Here is a 15770-nt window from a genome sequence, read left to right on the forward strand (position 1 = left end):
CATCGTAGCACCAAAAAGCCAACAAAAAGGCTCATTATAGAACACATGCTGCTGGGAGTGCTTGCTGAGCTGAGTGGGTGATCCCAACCCCACTTCCAAGCCTTTATCCAAGACCCAGATTTATCTCCCAAGATAATTTCACAGCTCTTCTCAGGAACACATGCTGTGCAAGCAGAGCACAGTGCTCAAAGACATGTTCCACCAGCCTTTACAGCCCAGATACCTTCTAGATTGGGTACTTGCATTCCTTGTGGTACAGACTAGTGGCAATATACTCTGATTTCCCTTCACTGGGATATTTTCTTGGGACAAACTGCTTTCTAGTCTCTGGGAAACTTTGCTACTGTCTCTGAAGGAAGGTAACCCTTAATTATCTTTAAAAAAAGCCATCATGTTCATGGAACAAGGCAAATTATAGGACCTGGAAATGCCACTGGCATACATTTACATCACCATATAAATAAATATCCAGTGTTATCTGGTCCCATCATGATATCCTGGCTGAACCCATGACTCTCACGTCCCTCCTGCTGCCCTCTCCTCTGGACAGACACAGGAAACAGCTTCCAAACTGAGAAGCTGCTGTCAGAGCCAAACAAAAGCTTCCATTTGGAGAAAGATCTACAGAAATCTAAACATCTACAGATGAAACACGAGCAGTAGAAATCACAAAGAAAAGCCATTGAATATAATAAGACCATTCCTGAGAAGTGGATGTATCAAATCCCTGGGCAGTGTTTCTGCCTGGAGCAGTGTGGGACTGCTGATGTGCAATTCCTGCAGATGCTCACACCCCTCCAGTCCACCTTCCCTTCCACCATCCAGTGGGCTATGAACTCCAAGGAAAAGAATTCCAAATTCTTGGGCATCACCTGGTGTTCAGCCAGACCCACCTGAAAGCACAAATGCTTTACCCTGTGACAAGCAGTGTCACACACATTTTCATCTAGATCTAGACCCTGAAAGCAGTAATTTCACCCCCAGACCAACTGATATAAATACAAGAGCAATTACAGAAGATGCAGCAACATTTACTCCTTTGTTCTGTATTTCAATATTACTTTGTATTTAACTACAATTTTTCTCAAGTATATTGTCTTAATGTACCTAAAGCAATCAGGTTAAGTTCTCTGGAGTTTTATGGGATGACTCCAATGAAACTCCCAGTCACAGCATGTACCTTTGGAAGGATATGACAAATCCTTTCCTCAGGGAGCTGGTGGGCTGCAGCACAGGCTGAGCACACTTGTGGGTCTGCTAATGGACCTGCAGACAAAATTCCAGCACCTTCACACCTTGAATAGCCCAGGAGGTGTGAAACCACACAGGACAGGCACTGAGTGGGGATGGGATGCATGGGCTTGGATGCACATCCTCTCCAGAGTCTACTGAATGAAAAATACTGAATTTATCTCCTGGCAAATAAATTAACATAGAATCCAGGTGTGAGGGGAGACCAAAGACATCCCTGCATCCCATCCCCTACAGTCCTGGGGGAATCTTCATGGCCCCTGCACAGCAAATGCACATTTTGGAGCAGGGAAAAGGGGGAAGGGCATGTGTTTGATTGTCCCCCAGCTGGGTCACCATGTGCCATACAGGGATCAAATGCCAAACAAAGCAAAGCCAAAGGAAGGCTGCTTTGGTTGCTTCTGTACTGACAACATGAAAATGTGCAAAAATAAATTTGCAAGGGAAGTTGCCTAAATTCTGACTTTTAGGAAAAGCCTTTGTGGCAGGCACAGATAAAACACTATCACTGCACAATACTGCAGAGACTATTCATGAATATATATTAAAAATTTAAATGGTGAAAAAGCTGCAACAAATCCAAAATCAACTTCCACTTAGAGAATAAATTTGGCCTAAAGAATTAATGAAGAATTTTTCTGGCACTAAAACAGTGTCAAACATAAAATATAGCCTCTATGAAGAAAAATCGGCCAGTATGGACCATCCAAATTCAGGAAAAATCCAATTTTCAAGTGCCAAAAGAAAAGCTCTACAATTTGCAAAGTTTCAAGAAGCTGTTCTCCCTAATCTGCAGCAGACAGCATCTCCAGAAGTTTCCTACCACTCTCCTTCCCCCTCCAGCTGTGTGCCCATGAGCTCTGTGTTCTTGCAAAGTTTGTACATGGACACCAAGACAAGAACTGACCAGTCTGAAGAGCTGTGAGCCAAGACAATCCTCCTCTATGGCCCCAGTTCACCATTCAGGGATGTGTTTGTTCTGAGTTTTAAGGGATTAAAAGCTACAGAGTAGAAGCAGAACACTGATGACAGCAGCAACTGAGATGACCTCAACATCTGGAGAAGTCACCTTGTCTGCAGAGCTGCTGCCCCATCACAAAAATACTGCCTGGACCCATCAGCTTGTCCTTGGTTAACAATTGTCCCTGCAATTAACTGGAGACTTCATGGTTTTACAAATCTTCCTCCCCTGACCTCCTCAAGCACTGAGTCCCTCCTGACAGCCCTGAATGAGCAGAGGCTTTGCCACCCTTGGGCTGCAGCTTCTTGGCTGTTTACAAAGTATTTTGATCCAGAAGCCATCCAGACCAGGCATGAAATTGTGGGGGTGGTGGGTGGTCTCTTGCTTCAACAACACAGTTGCGATGAGGACCACATGCACAGGATCAGCCCCAAAGGGAAGCTGAAGATGTGGTTTTATCAGATTTCTATAGATCTCATGCAGGAACAAAGGGTGACTCCTGGTCCCTCACTTGTGAGGATAGGACACTTGTCTTTGTCCACAGTTCCTAAAGTACAAACTGGCAGTAATGACCATTCTTTGCCAATCTTGACGATTTCTACAAAGTGGCTTTTGAAGATTGTAACTGGGGTCAGGAGGAGGCCCTCAAAACTAGAAAAGTCACAAAGTCATCCATATTTTTATCTGTTTTGTTCAAACCAGCAGTAGTTCCATCACACTCTGACCATAGGAATTACACTGTACATTGTACTCATGGACAGTTACTGCAGACCACAGCTGTCCCAGTAAAAAAGCCCATTTACTCCCATTTTCTTCCATTTTCTCTTTTTCTAAAGACAGTATTTCACACTCAGTGTGGTCCTTGAAGACTTGTGGAAATTGGAGAACACTGATTTGCAGTTTTCAATTACTTCAGTAGTCTGTAGCCATGCACAAGCAAGCCAAAATCACATCAGGGCTCTGAACTATGGGATGCACTCTTTAATCACTAGAGCCAGTTATAAAAATGTGAAATATTATTTTCTATTACAAACTATGCTCATTCAAAGCTGAAAAGTACTTATTCTGCAGACCTGGATCACCTTTTCCCCAGCCCAGGAGACAATCTGAGAGCAGACAGCTCTAACTAAACCAACAGCTCATTGATCAATGCTCAGCTTGGCTTTGCAAGCTCCATGCTCAGGCTGCTTCCAGACTTGCTTCAGTACAGAGACTTGACCAAGGTCTCTGATGCCTGCACTGCCAGGGAAGTGCTGGGGCCAGACTTTAAATAGCTCACAAAGTTCTTGCATTCACGTCAGAATGGCAGAAAATCTTTTAACTGGCTTTCCTTTGGGAGATTTTGAAAAATTGAGCTGCAGTTTTATGGATAGCCCTATAAATTACCAGATGTAAAAATCACCAGAGAGAAAAAGGTCTATTTCCTAGTTAAAAACATATCTTAATGCTTCAGTTTGCATCGTTAAGTCATATTAAAATGAAGATACTTTGTGAAGGTGTCACAATAACAGATATTTGTAAACTGAAGGATTTGCTCAATTTTACCCAGCAGGATGCAACATTATCTTCCTCATTCATACAATTTCCTCTTTCCACTAACAGTAGAAGTTCTGGTTAGGCAAATTATGCATTAAGAGGTCAAAATTAAGTATGCAAAGCACTGCTGAGGTCAGAGTTTGAAACAGTTGTGGAAAATAATTAAAGCCATGACTGAGCCCTCAGTGCCCATCCTACACAGCCAGTTTATATAACAGGGATACTGGTGAAAATCTCCAGCTTAGCTGATGTATTACTGAACAGTTTTCCTCATCAGTTCAGCTGTTAACCCCAGATCTGTAGTGCCAGATGAGGCAGTCACATTTTGGCAAGAAAAGGGACTGCACTAATGCAGCTTTCACTATTGCAGATCCAGAGGGGACCACTGTGGCACAACTCATGGTCCTCTGAACTCCATCCAATCATCCCTGCAACTCCTGCTTGTGCAAAATCTGCTTCTCAGAAGCACCAAGTTTTGTTCTGAGAAGTTCCAGGGTGGAGATTTATGCCTTCATTAAGCTGGAATGGGTCATGCAAAGTTGAACCAGCCCCTCTCCCCTTCCCAGGAGCTCTGCCAGATCCACCTGGGAACTGGGGATCTGCATTTTTGGCACAGCTCACACCTGAAGCCCGTGCACAGCTCCTGCTGCCTTGCTTCTGCTCCTGTCTGTGCACAGGAGGTTTATGAGACCACAGCTTGGTTTTGCAGAAGGGGAATCTTCTGTAAGGTGAAGATATCCAAAATAAACCACAAACCTTAAGGAGTTCAGCTGACTCTGTGACTTTATTCTTTCCTATCTCCAACCTCCCAAGAAGTCTGGGAGCAGAGCCCACCACAGCTGCCTGGAAGTCAGCACTGCAGGCAGCTACTTAGTGGAAAGAATTTCTATTTATCAGCAGCTCTCAGTCTCCCAGCCATTGCAGACATTCATAATCTTTCAGCCAGAATGTTTTTCACTGAATTCTGAAGCAAGATTTACAAATGGATGGCAAAAAATAGAAGGATAGCACACACTGGAAGAGAAATGTGCTAACATTACCAGAGGCCTTTTCCAAAGAAAGATAGATGCAAAGCTCAAAAAGTTAGATGTTTTCTCCTTAATTATCATTTGTAGCTTCTAAGTAGGCAATTTAGATCTGGCTGTCATATTTCAAATGGAAGACTAGGCTGCCCATAGCATGCAGATGAGGTGAACACTTTCAAGGGTGCTCAATGGGAATGTCTTTATTCAAATGAGATGCTTAAAGTGAATGAAAAGCTCCCATAAAACATAATTTCCTTTTCCTTCAGAAGGAAGGACCACTTGAAGAGACAGCTTTACTAGCACACTGAAAAGATACTAATATGTGATTTAGAATAAAATGGAAAACATTTGTTTTGCTCACTGCTTGATACAAAGATGTGCAAAGACAAATTTTCATCAGGGTCTCATGTTAGCACCAGGAAATCCTACTCTGTCCTTCTGGTAACTGCGGCTCAGTGCTCCTAACACCTCTGCACACACTTTACCTAAGAAGGTGGCTAGGGTGAGAGTGTTTAAAATTTAACAATGTCATCCTCCAGGTCAATATTTTCCATGTAGTTTGCAGAATGAATGCCCCAAGAAAAGACAAGAGATGCTCCCAATTATTTCCCATGCATCATTCAACTTGGGGATATACTCTGTATGCAGGCTTGGCTTAAAGCATCTCCAAAAGCTACAGGCAAAGAGATTTTAGTCCAGGGTCTGCCTCAAGACTTAACTTCGGGGCTTGTATGGAGATTGTTTTCCCTTCCCATTGCCCTGCAGGTTCTACCAGCACAACATCTCTGCTCATGGGACTCCCATGAGCCACAGACCCCACCAGCATCACCCAGAGCCAGGCTCTGGCACAGCACTCCTGCCTGGAATGGACAGGGCACAACCACAAAGAGCCTCAGCACAGAGTCCTCTCCCAGCACATCATCACAAGAGCACTCTGAGGTGCAAAGGTTCATTTCAATCAGTAGTTGAAAATGCTTCAGTGCAACTCTACCAGTTGCAAGTAAAACATCAAGTTTGTGATAGGAATAATTAACTAGCAAAAATCTTCAGTACAGACTTGGTAAGATAAGTATACAAAAATACTTGCTTTTAGGAGGACTGGTGAAAAAGCATCTTAAAATAGTGAACAGCAGTAACAAGTATGTACCCAGTAGGTGTACTGTTCTACCACTTATTATCAAAGTAAGTCCAAGGAAAAACCAAGTACATGACAAAAATATTTCTGGGATCACAGAAAATAATAAACAAATAGGACCTTCACTAGGACTCTTATTATAGACAAAACATATTGCTTCAGGGCACTTGGATAAGTGACAAATCCAATCTGAAAGGGTGATGGACTGTGAGAGTAACAAATAATCCCAAGATACTGATTTTTTTTTTCCACCCCCTCAAAGAATCATTGCCTGGGTGAGGGTCAAGTTAATGAACATCCTAATGTGTGCCAAATTTGCAATAGACTCTGTATCAAGCACAGATCCTACTGCTAGAGAAAAACTGCCACTGTAGGGCCAGAGAAACTGATTCCTTATTTGAACTTGTCAAACTTCCAAAATGCATATACAGGTATCCATAGAATGGCTGATTTGTGCTTTAAAACATGAGGAAGGAAGAAATGCTCTGTGATAAAACTAGAATCAGGCCAAAATGAGAAAAAAAAAACCTTCAGGTGAATATTTATAACATCTTTATAAACATCAGATTAGGCATGGAAGAGTCTGGCAAGCTCTGTAGCAGAGTGTGGCAGAGCTCCAGGACACACTGGAGGAGGATATTAGGGTTTAGACTTCAGGTTAATTTCCACACTGCAGGGTGGCTACAGGGTCATGGACATGAGCTGCAGGAAGCTTAAATGAATCAGAGCAATTGTGGATGGAAAAGCATCCATCTCATCTGCTGTTCCAGGAGAGATGGTGGAGCCAGATTTGGGGTCAATTACGTCAATACTGGGGGGACTCTTCAGTGGTTACTGCACCCCAGCAGCACGAGGTCAGAGCAGAAGCTCAGCTGGGAATGGCTCAGCTGGGAATGGCTCAGCCTCCTCATGCTCCTGACACAGCCACCCTGCACAGACAGGGCTTTTCTCCCAGGGATCCTGCCTCCCAGCAGTGCAGAAGCACCACTGCACCAGGTCACTCTGGAAGTGATTAGCACATGATTAGCACACTTTTATGCTTTTCCTTACTTCCCTCTTTTCAAAGGGCAAATTAATCCAGGTCCAGAACTAACTAAGAAAGTGATTCCAGCAGAAATGAGAAGCAGGACCTTGTGAAAAAGGTTTCTTTGGGTTTTCCTTTTGGTGCTCCCCAATTTCCTGCTACCAGAGTTACAACAGCAGTAAGACAACACAGGAGCCAAGCATAACTTCCAAAAAGCCATTAACTTTAAATAAAACCAAGAAAAAATTAAACTTAATTTAAAGGTATGTTTCAAAACTTCCTATATAATTGTTCTAATTATTTCTCTTGGACTAATTTTTATTTCTTGCTGGAGACTTTTGCAATTTGTAGGTTGGGGCTGAGAAAAGTCTCAATAAGCAGGTGTGAAGATGCTCCTTTGTTTTGGGAGCCTCTGGACCTACCTGTGTGAAGTGCAGTGCTGCTTCTGTGCGTTCAAGAGTGGCCTAAGCCCACACCCCACCAGCCCTGGTTTTGCCCTCCTGCATCCTTTTCTTTAGCTCAGGTGATTGGCCCCACACGCATTGGTCACAAGTTCAATGCCCATCCTTTCAGTCTGGAAAACTCCCTCCCCATTCTGATCTTCCTTTACTAGGAAGGTTTTCAGGTTCCTTCAATCTCATTTCCAAAATGATATTGAAGGAACCCAAGCCTTCCTGCTTTGCCCAGCTGTCCTGTTCAGCCTTACCATTTTGTTTGTCAGCTTAAAGCTCTTGACACTTGTCACCTATTGGCCAAGGTCTAGCACTTCCTTTTTTGGGAGAAGAAAATAAAGCCTCAAATTCCCAGCAAGAGAAATGAAAGCAGCTGGTAGCACGACTTTCTTTGTTTCAAGTCATGCTGGAAGGTGCAGCTAATAAAAAAGCAGCACTCAGGTATTTTGACTGCTTCAGTGTCACTGCTGACAGCCCCAACAGCAGCAGGGTGTCAGATGCTCAGCAGCTTCTCTCCTTCCACCTACACCTCCCCCAGCTGACAGCCAATAATCAGGACTGTGGAGGCATTTGAAAGGAAAATGCCATGGGAAGATGGACCTGAATGCAAGACAACTGGTGGGAAATTCATCCTACCTAACAATGCCTGCAAGCCCATGCGGGGAGATGAGCCTCAGCCTGAGGAGCACAGCCTTGATTAGAGAGCCTCAGCTTTTCTGAGCTGCCTTTTCCAAGCTTATTCACTGCTCTGAGATGTTACCTTTCCTAGCTAATCTCACTTCTGTTTTTAGAGCACCCCATCTCCGTTCTGTGGAGAAAAACAAAAATAGCAAACACACGAGAAAGTCACAGGAATATTTGGATAGAACACTGAGATGACACCAAGTTCCAAAGTAGCAGATTTTCCAGGCACACATCTGCTGCCTCATGTAATCTCCATATCTCTGGACACTTCTTGCATCTGCCTCAGGTTTGCAAACAAAATCCCAAATTGCACAAAATCTGAGTGTATTCATGCTTCTCCTGAATCAGCAAAGTGTCATCTCCCCTCTCACCTGCACATTTCAGGTGTGTTTGTACCACATTGCCAATCACCTCACTGTACATCCATCCCATCTGTGCATGCTGAGTTCAAGGGCCAGCTACAGCCTCAGCTGGATCTCTCCTGCAAATAAACCCTATTCTGCAACATCTCTGCAACATGCTGGAATGTTACATTGCCCATCAATTACTTCCAGTTTTCTAATAAGCAAAACTGTGGGAGATTGCAGATCCAGCCACTTCCTTCTAGAAACAATGGCTGATGTGCCTGGTGGAACACCAGGAGACACTTCAGGGCTCCTTCTCTCTGTTTTATTAACTTTTAAAATAAAATACTATTTTATAATCATGCAAACTAAAAGCACTTCACTACAGGGTGTACTTGTAATGAATGTTGGAGAAATGACCTATTTGGAAGTGAATCAAATTACAAACTCACATAACTCAATTTTCAGGATCTCTCCTACGCATACTAAGCAGAAATGAAAGAAAATGTGGACATATTCAAGCCAAAAAATAAACATGTGTAATACCAGGAAATGTGACTTTTTAGAGTAATAAATGTATGGCAAGCAAGAACAACATTTCAAGGAATCAAATTCAGTTCCCACTGTTTGGAATTTGCTGTATCTTAGAACAGAAATGTTAAAGAAATAGATGCTTTCAAGTCTGGTCTGTGCATAGCAATCACAAGCAAAACAGCATGTGATTTCCCAAGGAAGAACACTGATTTTAGAGTCATAGTGTACTAGACTTGAGATTGAATTATGCATTCTTTTCTTAATCATCTCAATTCCTTGAAGAAATCACTTATACAAAACTGAGTGGTTTCTGCACTGGACTTGACATATCAAAAAAAAAAAAAGACTGTAGATGCTTTTTTGAAGCAGGATCTTAAATGGCAAGAACATTATTTATATTAGTATATAATATTATATATATATGTATAACTACACTACAGTTTTCAGATGTACTTAAAAACATAGAAAATCTTGTGAAAACTGTTTTCCTAAATCACTAGGTTTTAAAGCATTCAGGCACCAAGAGATGCAAACCGGCAATTAATAAAATTTTTAAAAAACATTTCAAAATTATGGTTCAAGCTCATTTTGGCTTTTTGCTTCCCCATCCCTTGGAGCAGCCATTTCAGATCCTTGTTACTGCAGTGGATGGGAAACCTCTTTAATTTCCAGCTGAAGTTAGTGGGTACACTACAGTTTTTCATCTTGGGATGATTCCCTTGGAGCAGCTATTTCATATCCTTGCTACTGCAATGGATGGGAAACCTCTCCCATTTCCAGCTTAAGTTAATGGCTACACTACAGTTTTTCATCTTGGGATGATTGTGTTGTTTTAGTTTTCCTTGCCTCCCATTTCCCACTCCCCCAGCTTTCCTGGCCTCCCCAGGGCTCTGGAATCTGAGAATCATGAACTCTCCTCCGCTGAGCTCCCACTCCCAGCAGCTCCATGGCTCCATCCACACCAGGTGGATAGCCAAATGAGTAGCCCAACTCATTCCTCCTGTACAGCAGAGGAAAATTCTGGAGCCCCAGACTGGTGCTTGACTGAAATGTGCTGTAAGTGAAGGATTCCCTCCCATGCAGCTTGGCCAGCCCAGCCCCGAGAGACGAAGCGTGCGCGGCCGGGGTTACCTGAAGGGGTAGGCAAAGGCTATGTCAATGCTGAGGTCACTCTCAGACTTACCTGAAGGGGTAGGCAAAGGCTATGTCAATGCTGAGGTCACTCAGACTTACCTGAAGGGGTAGGCAAAGGCTGTGCCAATGCTGAGATCTCTGTGGGACTTACCTGAAGGGGTAGGCAAAGGCTGTGCCAATGCTGAGGTCACTCTCAGACTTACCTGAAGGGGTAGGCAAAGGCTGCGCCAATGCTGAGGTCACTCAGACTTACCTGAAGGGGTAGGCAAAGGCTATGTCAATGCTGAGGTCACTCTCGGACTTGTTTGCACAGTCCACACTGAGGCGCAGCTCTCCAGAGTACCCGCCGCATGTTGCAAATGCAAAGATTGCAAAAAGCTGTCAAAAACAAACAATACTTTTATTTAGTTTCGTTTCAGCGACCACCACGAGCAGATCCATGCAGTAGCTCTAGCTCAGCCCCAAACTGATCCCCCTTGAGTCAGGTTATCCATCACTCCTTGCATTTAAAGCATTGCCATACATTATTCCTTATCCTTCCCAGAAGCACAGAGCCATGACACATGAAGCTCTGTTGCCACACAGACAGAGCCATCACCATTTGTCCATGCCAGCCATCTCAGCCCTTCCCTCCTGTCTTGAGCCCTATTTGGGATTCACAACCCAAGCAGTTATTTCAATCACCCCACAGACACGTGAGATTGGATGAGAGGGATGGATATTGACTGAACATAATGAGTAATTCTTAACCCAAACAAAACAGTGGCAGAAGTATTTCAAAGGTGCAACCAGAAGCAGCAACAGCAGACCCAGACACTTCACACAGCCACCATTGTATTATGTGGCAAAACACAGACATGACCTGCCCCTCTCCCAGTTAATTTATGACTTAAACAAAACCCACATTGTTTGTTTTAATTACTTTTCCTAAATTACTACCATAATCTAAAGTGGACATAGAGGTGAAGTGAACTGACTGCAAAGCAGAAAGGAATTCCAGACTTTGGCTGGAGTCAGGCAAACTGGAAAGGAAAAAAGAGCTTGGGTGGTTCTGATGCAAACCTATAACACATGTTAATCTTCAGGAGAAAAAATAATGAAGGAGGGAGTATGCAGGGCAGAGACACATCAGCTTTTATATCAAGGGTTCAAAGAAAGGAATTGGAAGCAGGCATAAGTATCTTCAAACATCACTGATGTAGGCTTCCTTGGAAGACCCCAAGTAGAAGTGGGTACAGTTTATTTATGCAGCTGTAATTTAAATTAAAGGACAGGTTAGATTTTGTTGATTGCAGCACTATAGCCCTGAAGTATTCCATTAGTTTTAACAGAGTTACTGTGAGATCTACAGAAGGGCAGATCAGGGAAATGGCAAGCAAATGCCCAATCCCAGCCACAATTAAATAAGCTAAAATCAGGAACCCAGAAGAAACAGAGCATTCACATCTGGGAAAGAAACCATGTTTTTGGACACTGAAAAATAATGCAGCAAGCAGATGTAATGGCAAAATAACAGACTGAAAATATAATAAATAGAAAAACTAGGTCTTTTCTTGCTGCACAAGGCTTTGTAAAACATGCCATTAATCTTAGTTCTCCCAATTTGCAGCATAAACAAAGCCCCAAGTTTCACCAGCCTCCTTGGAATTCAGCTTTGCATGTTCCCCTTTTCCCCAGAGAGTGACACCTGAGCACTGGGGCAGTGAGACCCTCCCTGGGTGCAGAGTGATGTGCTGAGCGCAGGGAGTAACAGGAGAATGATGCAAGTTTCCACCCTGCCACTCACTTCCAATGTGATCAGAGCATATCATACATGGAGGATAGATTTGCAAAGGTATTTAGGTACCTAATGACAAGAAAAGCTAATAAAAACTTTGATTGAATCAATTCTTCTTGCTGAGCTCACTGCAAAAGAAGAAAGCTGAATTTCACTATGAATTGACTTGTTAAATATGCGCCACAAAATAAACGTTTTCACTGCAACTTAAATAGTGCTCCTTCATCCTAAATGAGACACTTCCTCTGTACACACAAGAAGTTTCTGCCCTTACATGTAGCACAGCACTGAAAATCAGCATTAATCACCTCAGGTCAATTTGTGAAAACAAATATATTAAGGAGAACAGGAGAGAATGCTGACCTGCTTTCTGGCCTAATTAACAGAGTCGCAAATGCAAATGGTTTGCAGGTACATAGGCGCAAAGATTAACAGTGATAAATAAAGAGGGAACTTGAAAGCCTGCAGTGTCAGACCTGCCATAAAGGAAGAGCCATCACCTCCCAGCCAACACTCTCAGCAAGGGGACAAGCAGAGGAAAGAGGTGCAACTGAACTGCACCTCCTTTAATCATGCATTAGAAATCACCATAATGGGTTTCATCATGTTTTTTCACCAAGGGCACAGAGCCATACCCAAAAACACAGTTTAGGCTATTCCTTCCTGGAAGTATCTCTCCAGAATTCCCAGTTTTTCCTGTCCCCTATTCAGAGCATCCAGCCTTTACTTTGGCCCCACAACCAGCTCTCAACCAGAAGCTTTTCAGCAAACCCTTCCATGCACAGCCAGCAGCTCCCAGCCTTACCCAGCCCACACTCTGCTCCCAGCACCAGGCAGCACCCACAGGGCAGGTGGGAAGGGAAAAAGGACCATGCTGCAGACCTTTATACCAAACTTCAGCTGTGCCTCAGCAGCTCAAGCCTGGTTCCCTGCTGTGGCTGGATCAGCTGATGGCTGGGATCACCCAGCTGCCAGCAATGCCCAGCCAGCCCCCACAGCTGCATGCTGAGGACACCAAACACCTTTAGGAAGCATATTTATAATTTACATCAAGGGAATGCAGAGTGAGGGCTGTAAATCAATGGTATTTCTCTGGGGTACCATAGTCAAGCAGCAGCATAACTCTTCTCCTCCTACCTCTGCATTTTCCCTTCTCCCCCACTCCAGTTGTGCTGCTTTATGCTGTCAGAGGACTGCCCAGAGCAATAAGCCAAGAATTACTAGCTGGCTTTTTGTGCACACGGTAATTCTGTGGCCATTTCAGGAATACTGTAAACACCACTGTATTTTATTAGAACAGGATTTGTGTAAAAGGCAGTTGTAAACCCCATAATGGGAGCTTTATGGGCCAGACTCAATAAAACCTCCATTTGCAAGATAATTTTATTGAATCGGGCTGCTCTGAAATTGAAAAGTTTATGGAGAAAGGGAAAGTGTTTCCCCATGTTCCTATTTACTCTTTGCCTATAAATCCACACTCAGCACCAGGCTATCTGCAAGTGTGCACACATCCAGCTTGTCCCCTTCACATGAGATAAATGTCCCCGTGCAGTTACCTCTGGTTATCCCATGGCTGCTGCCTGCCCAGGCTCAGGGCTGACAGCCAGTCCTGCAGAGGAATGGGAGGAATGTGCTGCCACTGAGACAACAAATCCTTGCTGCCCTGGCTGTGCCAGGCTGCTGCTGCCCACAGGAGTAGGAGCAGGGCAAACCCTCCTTTCTCCTATGCTCCCATCCCTCTGCAGCTGCAGGTATTGCCTGGCCATTGTTATACACTGGGGAGGATGGTGCTGGGACCCTTGCAGGGAAATGGAAAATTCCTGTCCCCAGCCTGGATCAGTGCTCCACATTCCATGTGGGATAACACACCAAGCATCCCCCAAATTCAGTGTGTGCTCTGGAAGCAGTTACCAACCCACCCAGTGAGGCACAGACCAAAGGAGGGACAGCAAGGAACATTATTTGTGCTTCTCAGCACAGACTGGAGCAATGCACATCTCACATGTCCAGGCTAGGCTGGCTGGAAGATCATCCTTCTTCCTCATGGTCTCAGACACAATGCTGCCAAGGCAATGAGTTTCTGTAAAGTGATTAACACCATTCCCAGATCCTGTTATGATGATATTCCCTCTTTGACCTCCAGCCTTGGCCTTTACTACAGGTGTATTTCTGCAAAGAAGTATAATCCCACAATATAAATTAACCATCAGAAATTATGTTTATTGTGGTACTGTGCAACAATAAACCAGCCTTCCCTGTCAAATCAGACAAGCATGTTTTAAAGACCAGTTGGTTCCTTAGCACTTTGAGAAAAAAACAGCAGCGTAATACCCAGCAGAGCACAACACTGCTTCTCACACCAGCACAGGGCAGGGAAAGGTCCATCATATGATTTTTGGGACCACCTCCCTTCTTCTGCTGCCAGGTTTCAATGCAATGGCAGTGAATCCTGTCATTCAGCATTCAGGTGCTGTCATTTATCCAGGCTCAAGGCTGGCTCCTTCCTTTCCCAACCCAGCAGCCAGGGACTTGTGTGATGCCTTGAGGGAGCCCAATTCCCAGCTGTGAATTAAACAGTTGGTGGTGCCTCAGCATGTGACCCTGGGCATCACTCATCCCACCATGGAAGGGAAAAACAGGATGATTTCATATCCCTTCTCCCTGTTTGGCTTTGTGACAATTCCCCTCAATGCCTGCTGAGCAACAGGCTCGCTGTGCACACCAGGGGAAGGCAGAACAGCTCCTGACAAGGCGAGTTGAAAGGCTTATGTGGAGCATGTTACAGCTGAAACATCCTGCTAGGAAGACAACAGTGTCATTTAAAATTGATGAAACTTCCATAAAAACCACTTGCTTTCTGTGGGAGCACATCTGCCCTGTGCAGCAGCCTGTGGCAATTTGCTGGCTGACAGGATGGAGCCGTGCTGGGGACGCACCCCAAAATTATCCTGCTGCAAAGGAGAGGACCTGCTCTGCCTGAGGGCTCCTGGGTGGGTCCTCCAGGAGGGCAAGATCTTAAAAACAAAATGTTAGTTTTGCCTGGAGCTGTGGTGGCCAAAAACGGGCTGTGAGGGATGCAGTTCACTATGTAGGTTGGTCTCCAATGCTTTCTCTTGGCACCAAGGAAGGAAAATGGGAATGAACCTGCTGGATGCTTTCCCAAAGAGGTCACCCCAGTCCCCTACTCCTACCCTAACACTGGAGAGCCAAGGGGAACTCCTGACACTCTGAAAGAGCAACGTGAAATATTCAAAACGCCTGCACTATTATTAGTCATTTTACACGTCCAGACTGTTTTAAAAGCAGACCTATTTTTCTGGCATCATTTCTGGATCTGAGACCTCCCTTTCTCCATACCACCATAACAGAGACACTGCAAAACCTCTGCCAAATGTTGCATTGACTGACACGTCCCACAGTGGCCAGGAGTGTGTGTGGAGAGAGGAGGGAGCTCAGTGCTCTGGAGACGTCCCCCCGCAGCCGGCACCGCTCACGCAGCAGAGCGTCTCGTTAAACTGAGATTATTTATTTATAGGGCACAACCAGTAATTGAACATTATTATTAAGGCTGTAAAGGGAAGGGTTGAAGGCACTAAAGGACTCTACTGGAAACATTTACTGCAGAACTGATGGCCCAAAATATGTCACCAGTGAAGGATTAGGAAGCACTCTCTCCTCTGGGTCTCTGCCTGCTTCTTTTTTAAAATCTGGCATTTTTCCTGCACGAATCTGAGCTGCAGACTTCCTGGAATCACTTCTCCTACATACAAGCCTTTGTGCACTGGAGATTATCAGATTATTGACTTTGGGATTCCTAATTATATCAGCTTGACTGGTTGATGAATTGGAGGTGGAGAGCATTGCAACCAACGCAGTTCTTGGGTGGGGGGTGACAACTAGTTGGAGTCACTTT

At 44.3% G+C, this 15770-nt stretch overlaps 1 protein-coding gene across 3 annotated transcripts in view; it reads right to left on the reverse strand.

The window, feature by feature from the left end:
• The window catches only part of SYNPR (synaptoporin), a 97950-nt gene that overhangs the window by 17532 nt on the left and 64648 nt on the right, over window positions 1–15770 (reverse strand). For all 3 annotated transcript variants that reach the window (XM_054281059.1, XM_054281057.1, XM_054281058.1), the window contains one exon: window positions 10334–10458. In XM_054281059.1, the coding sequence (XP_054137034.1) occupies window positions 10334–10458 (125 nt within the window). The remainder of the gene's footprint in view (window positions 1–10333; window positions 10459–15770) is intronic.

Source organism: Melozone crissalis, unplaced genomic scaffold (genome assembly GCF_028551555.1).
Source record: "Melozone crissalis strain CALT ecotype California unplaced genomic scaffold, PUWL_Pcris_2 ptg000029l_1, whole genome shotgun sequence".
Taxonomy (NCBI): Eukaryota; Metazoa; Chordata; class Aves; order Passeriformes; family Passerellidae; genus Melozone; species Melozone crissalis.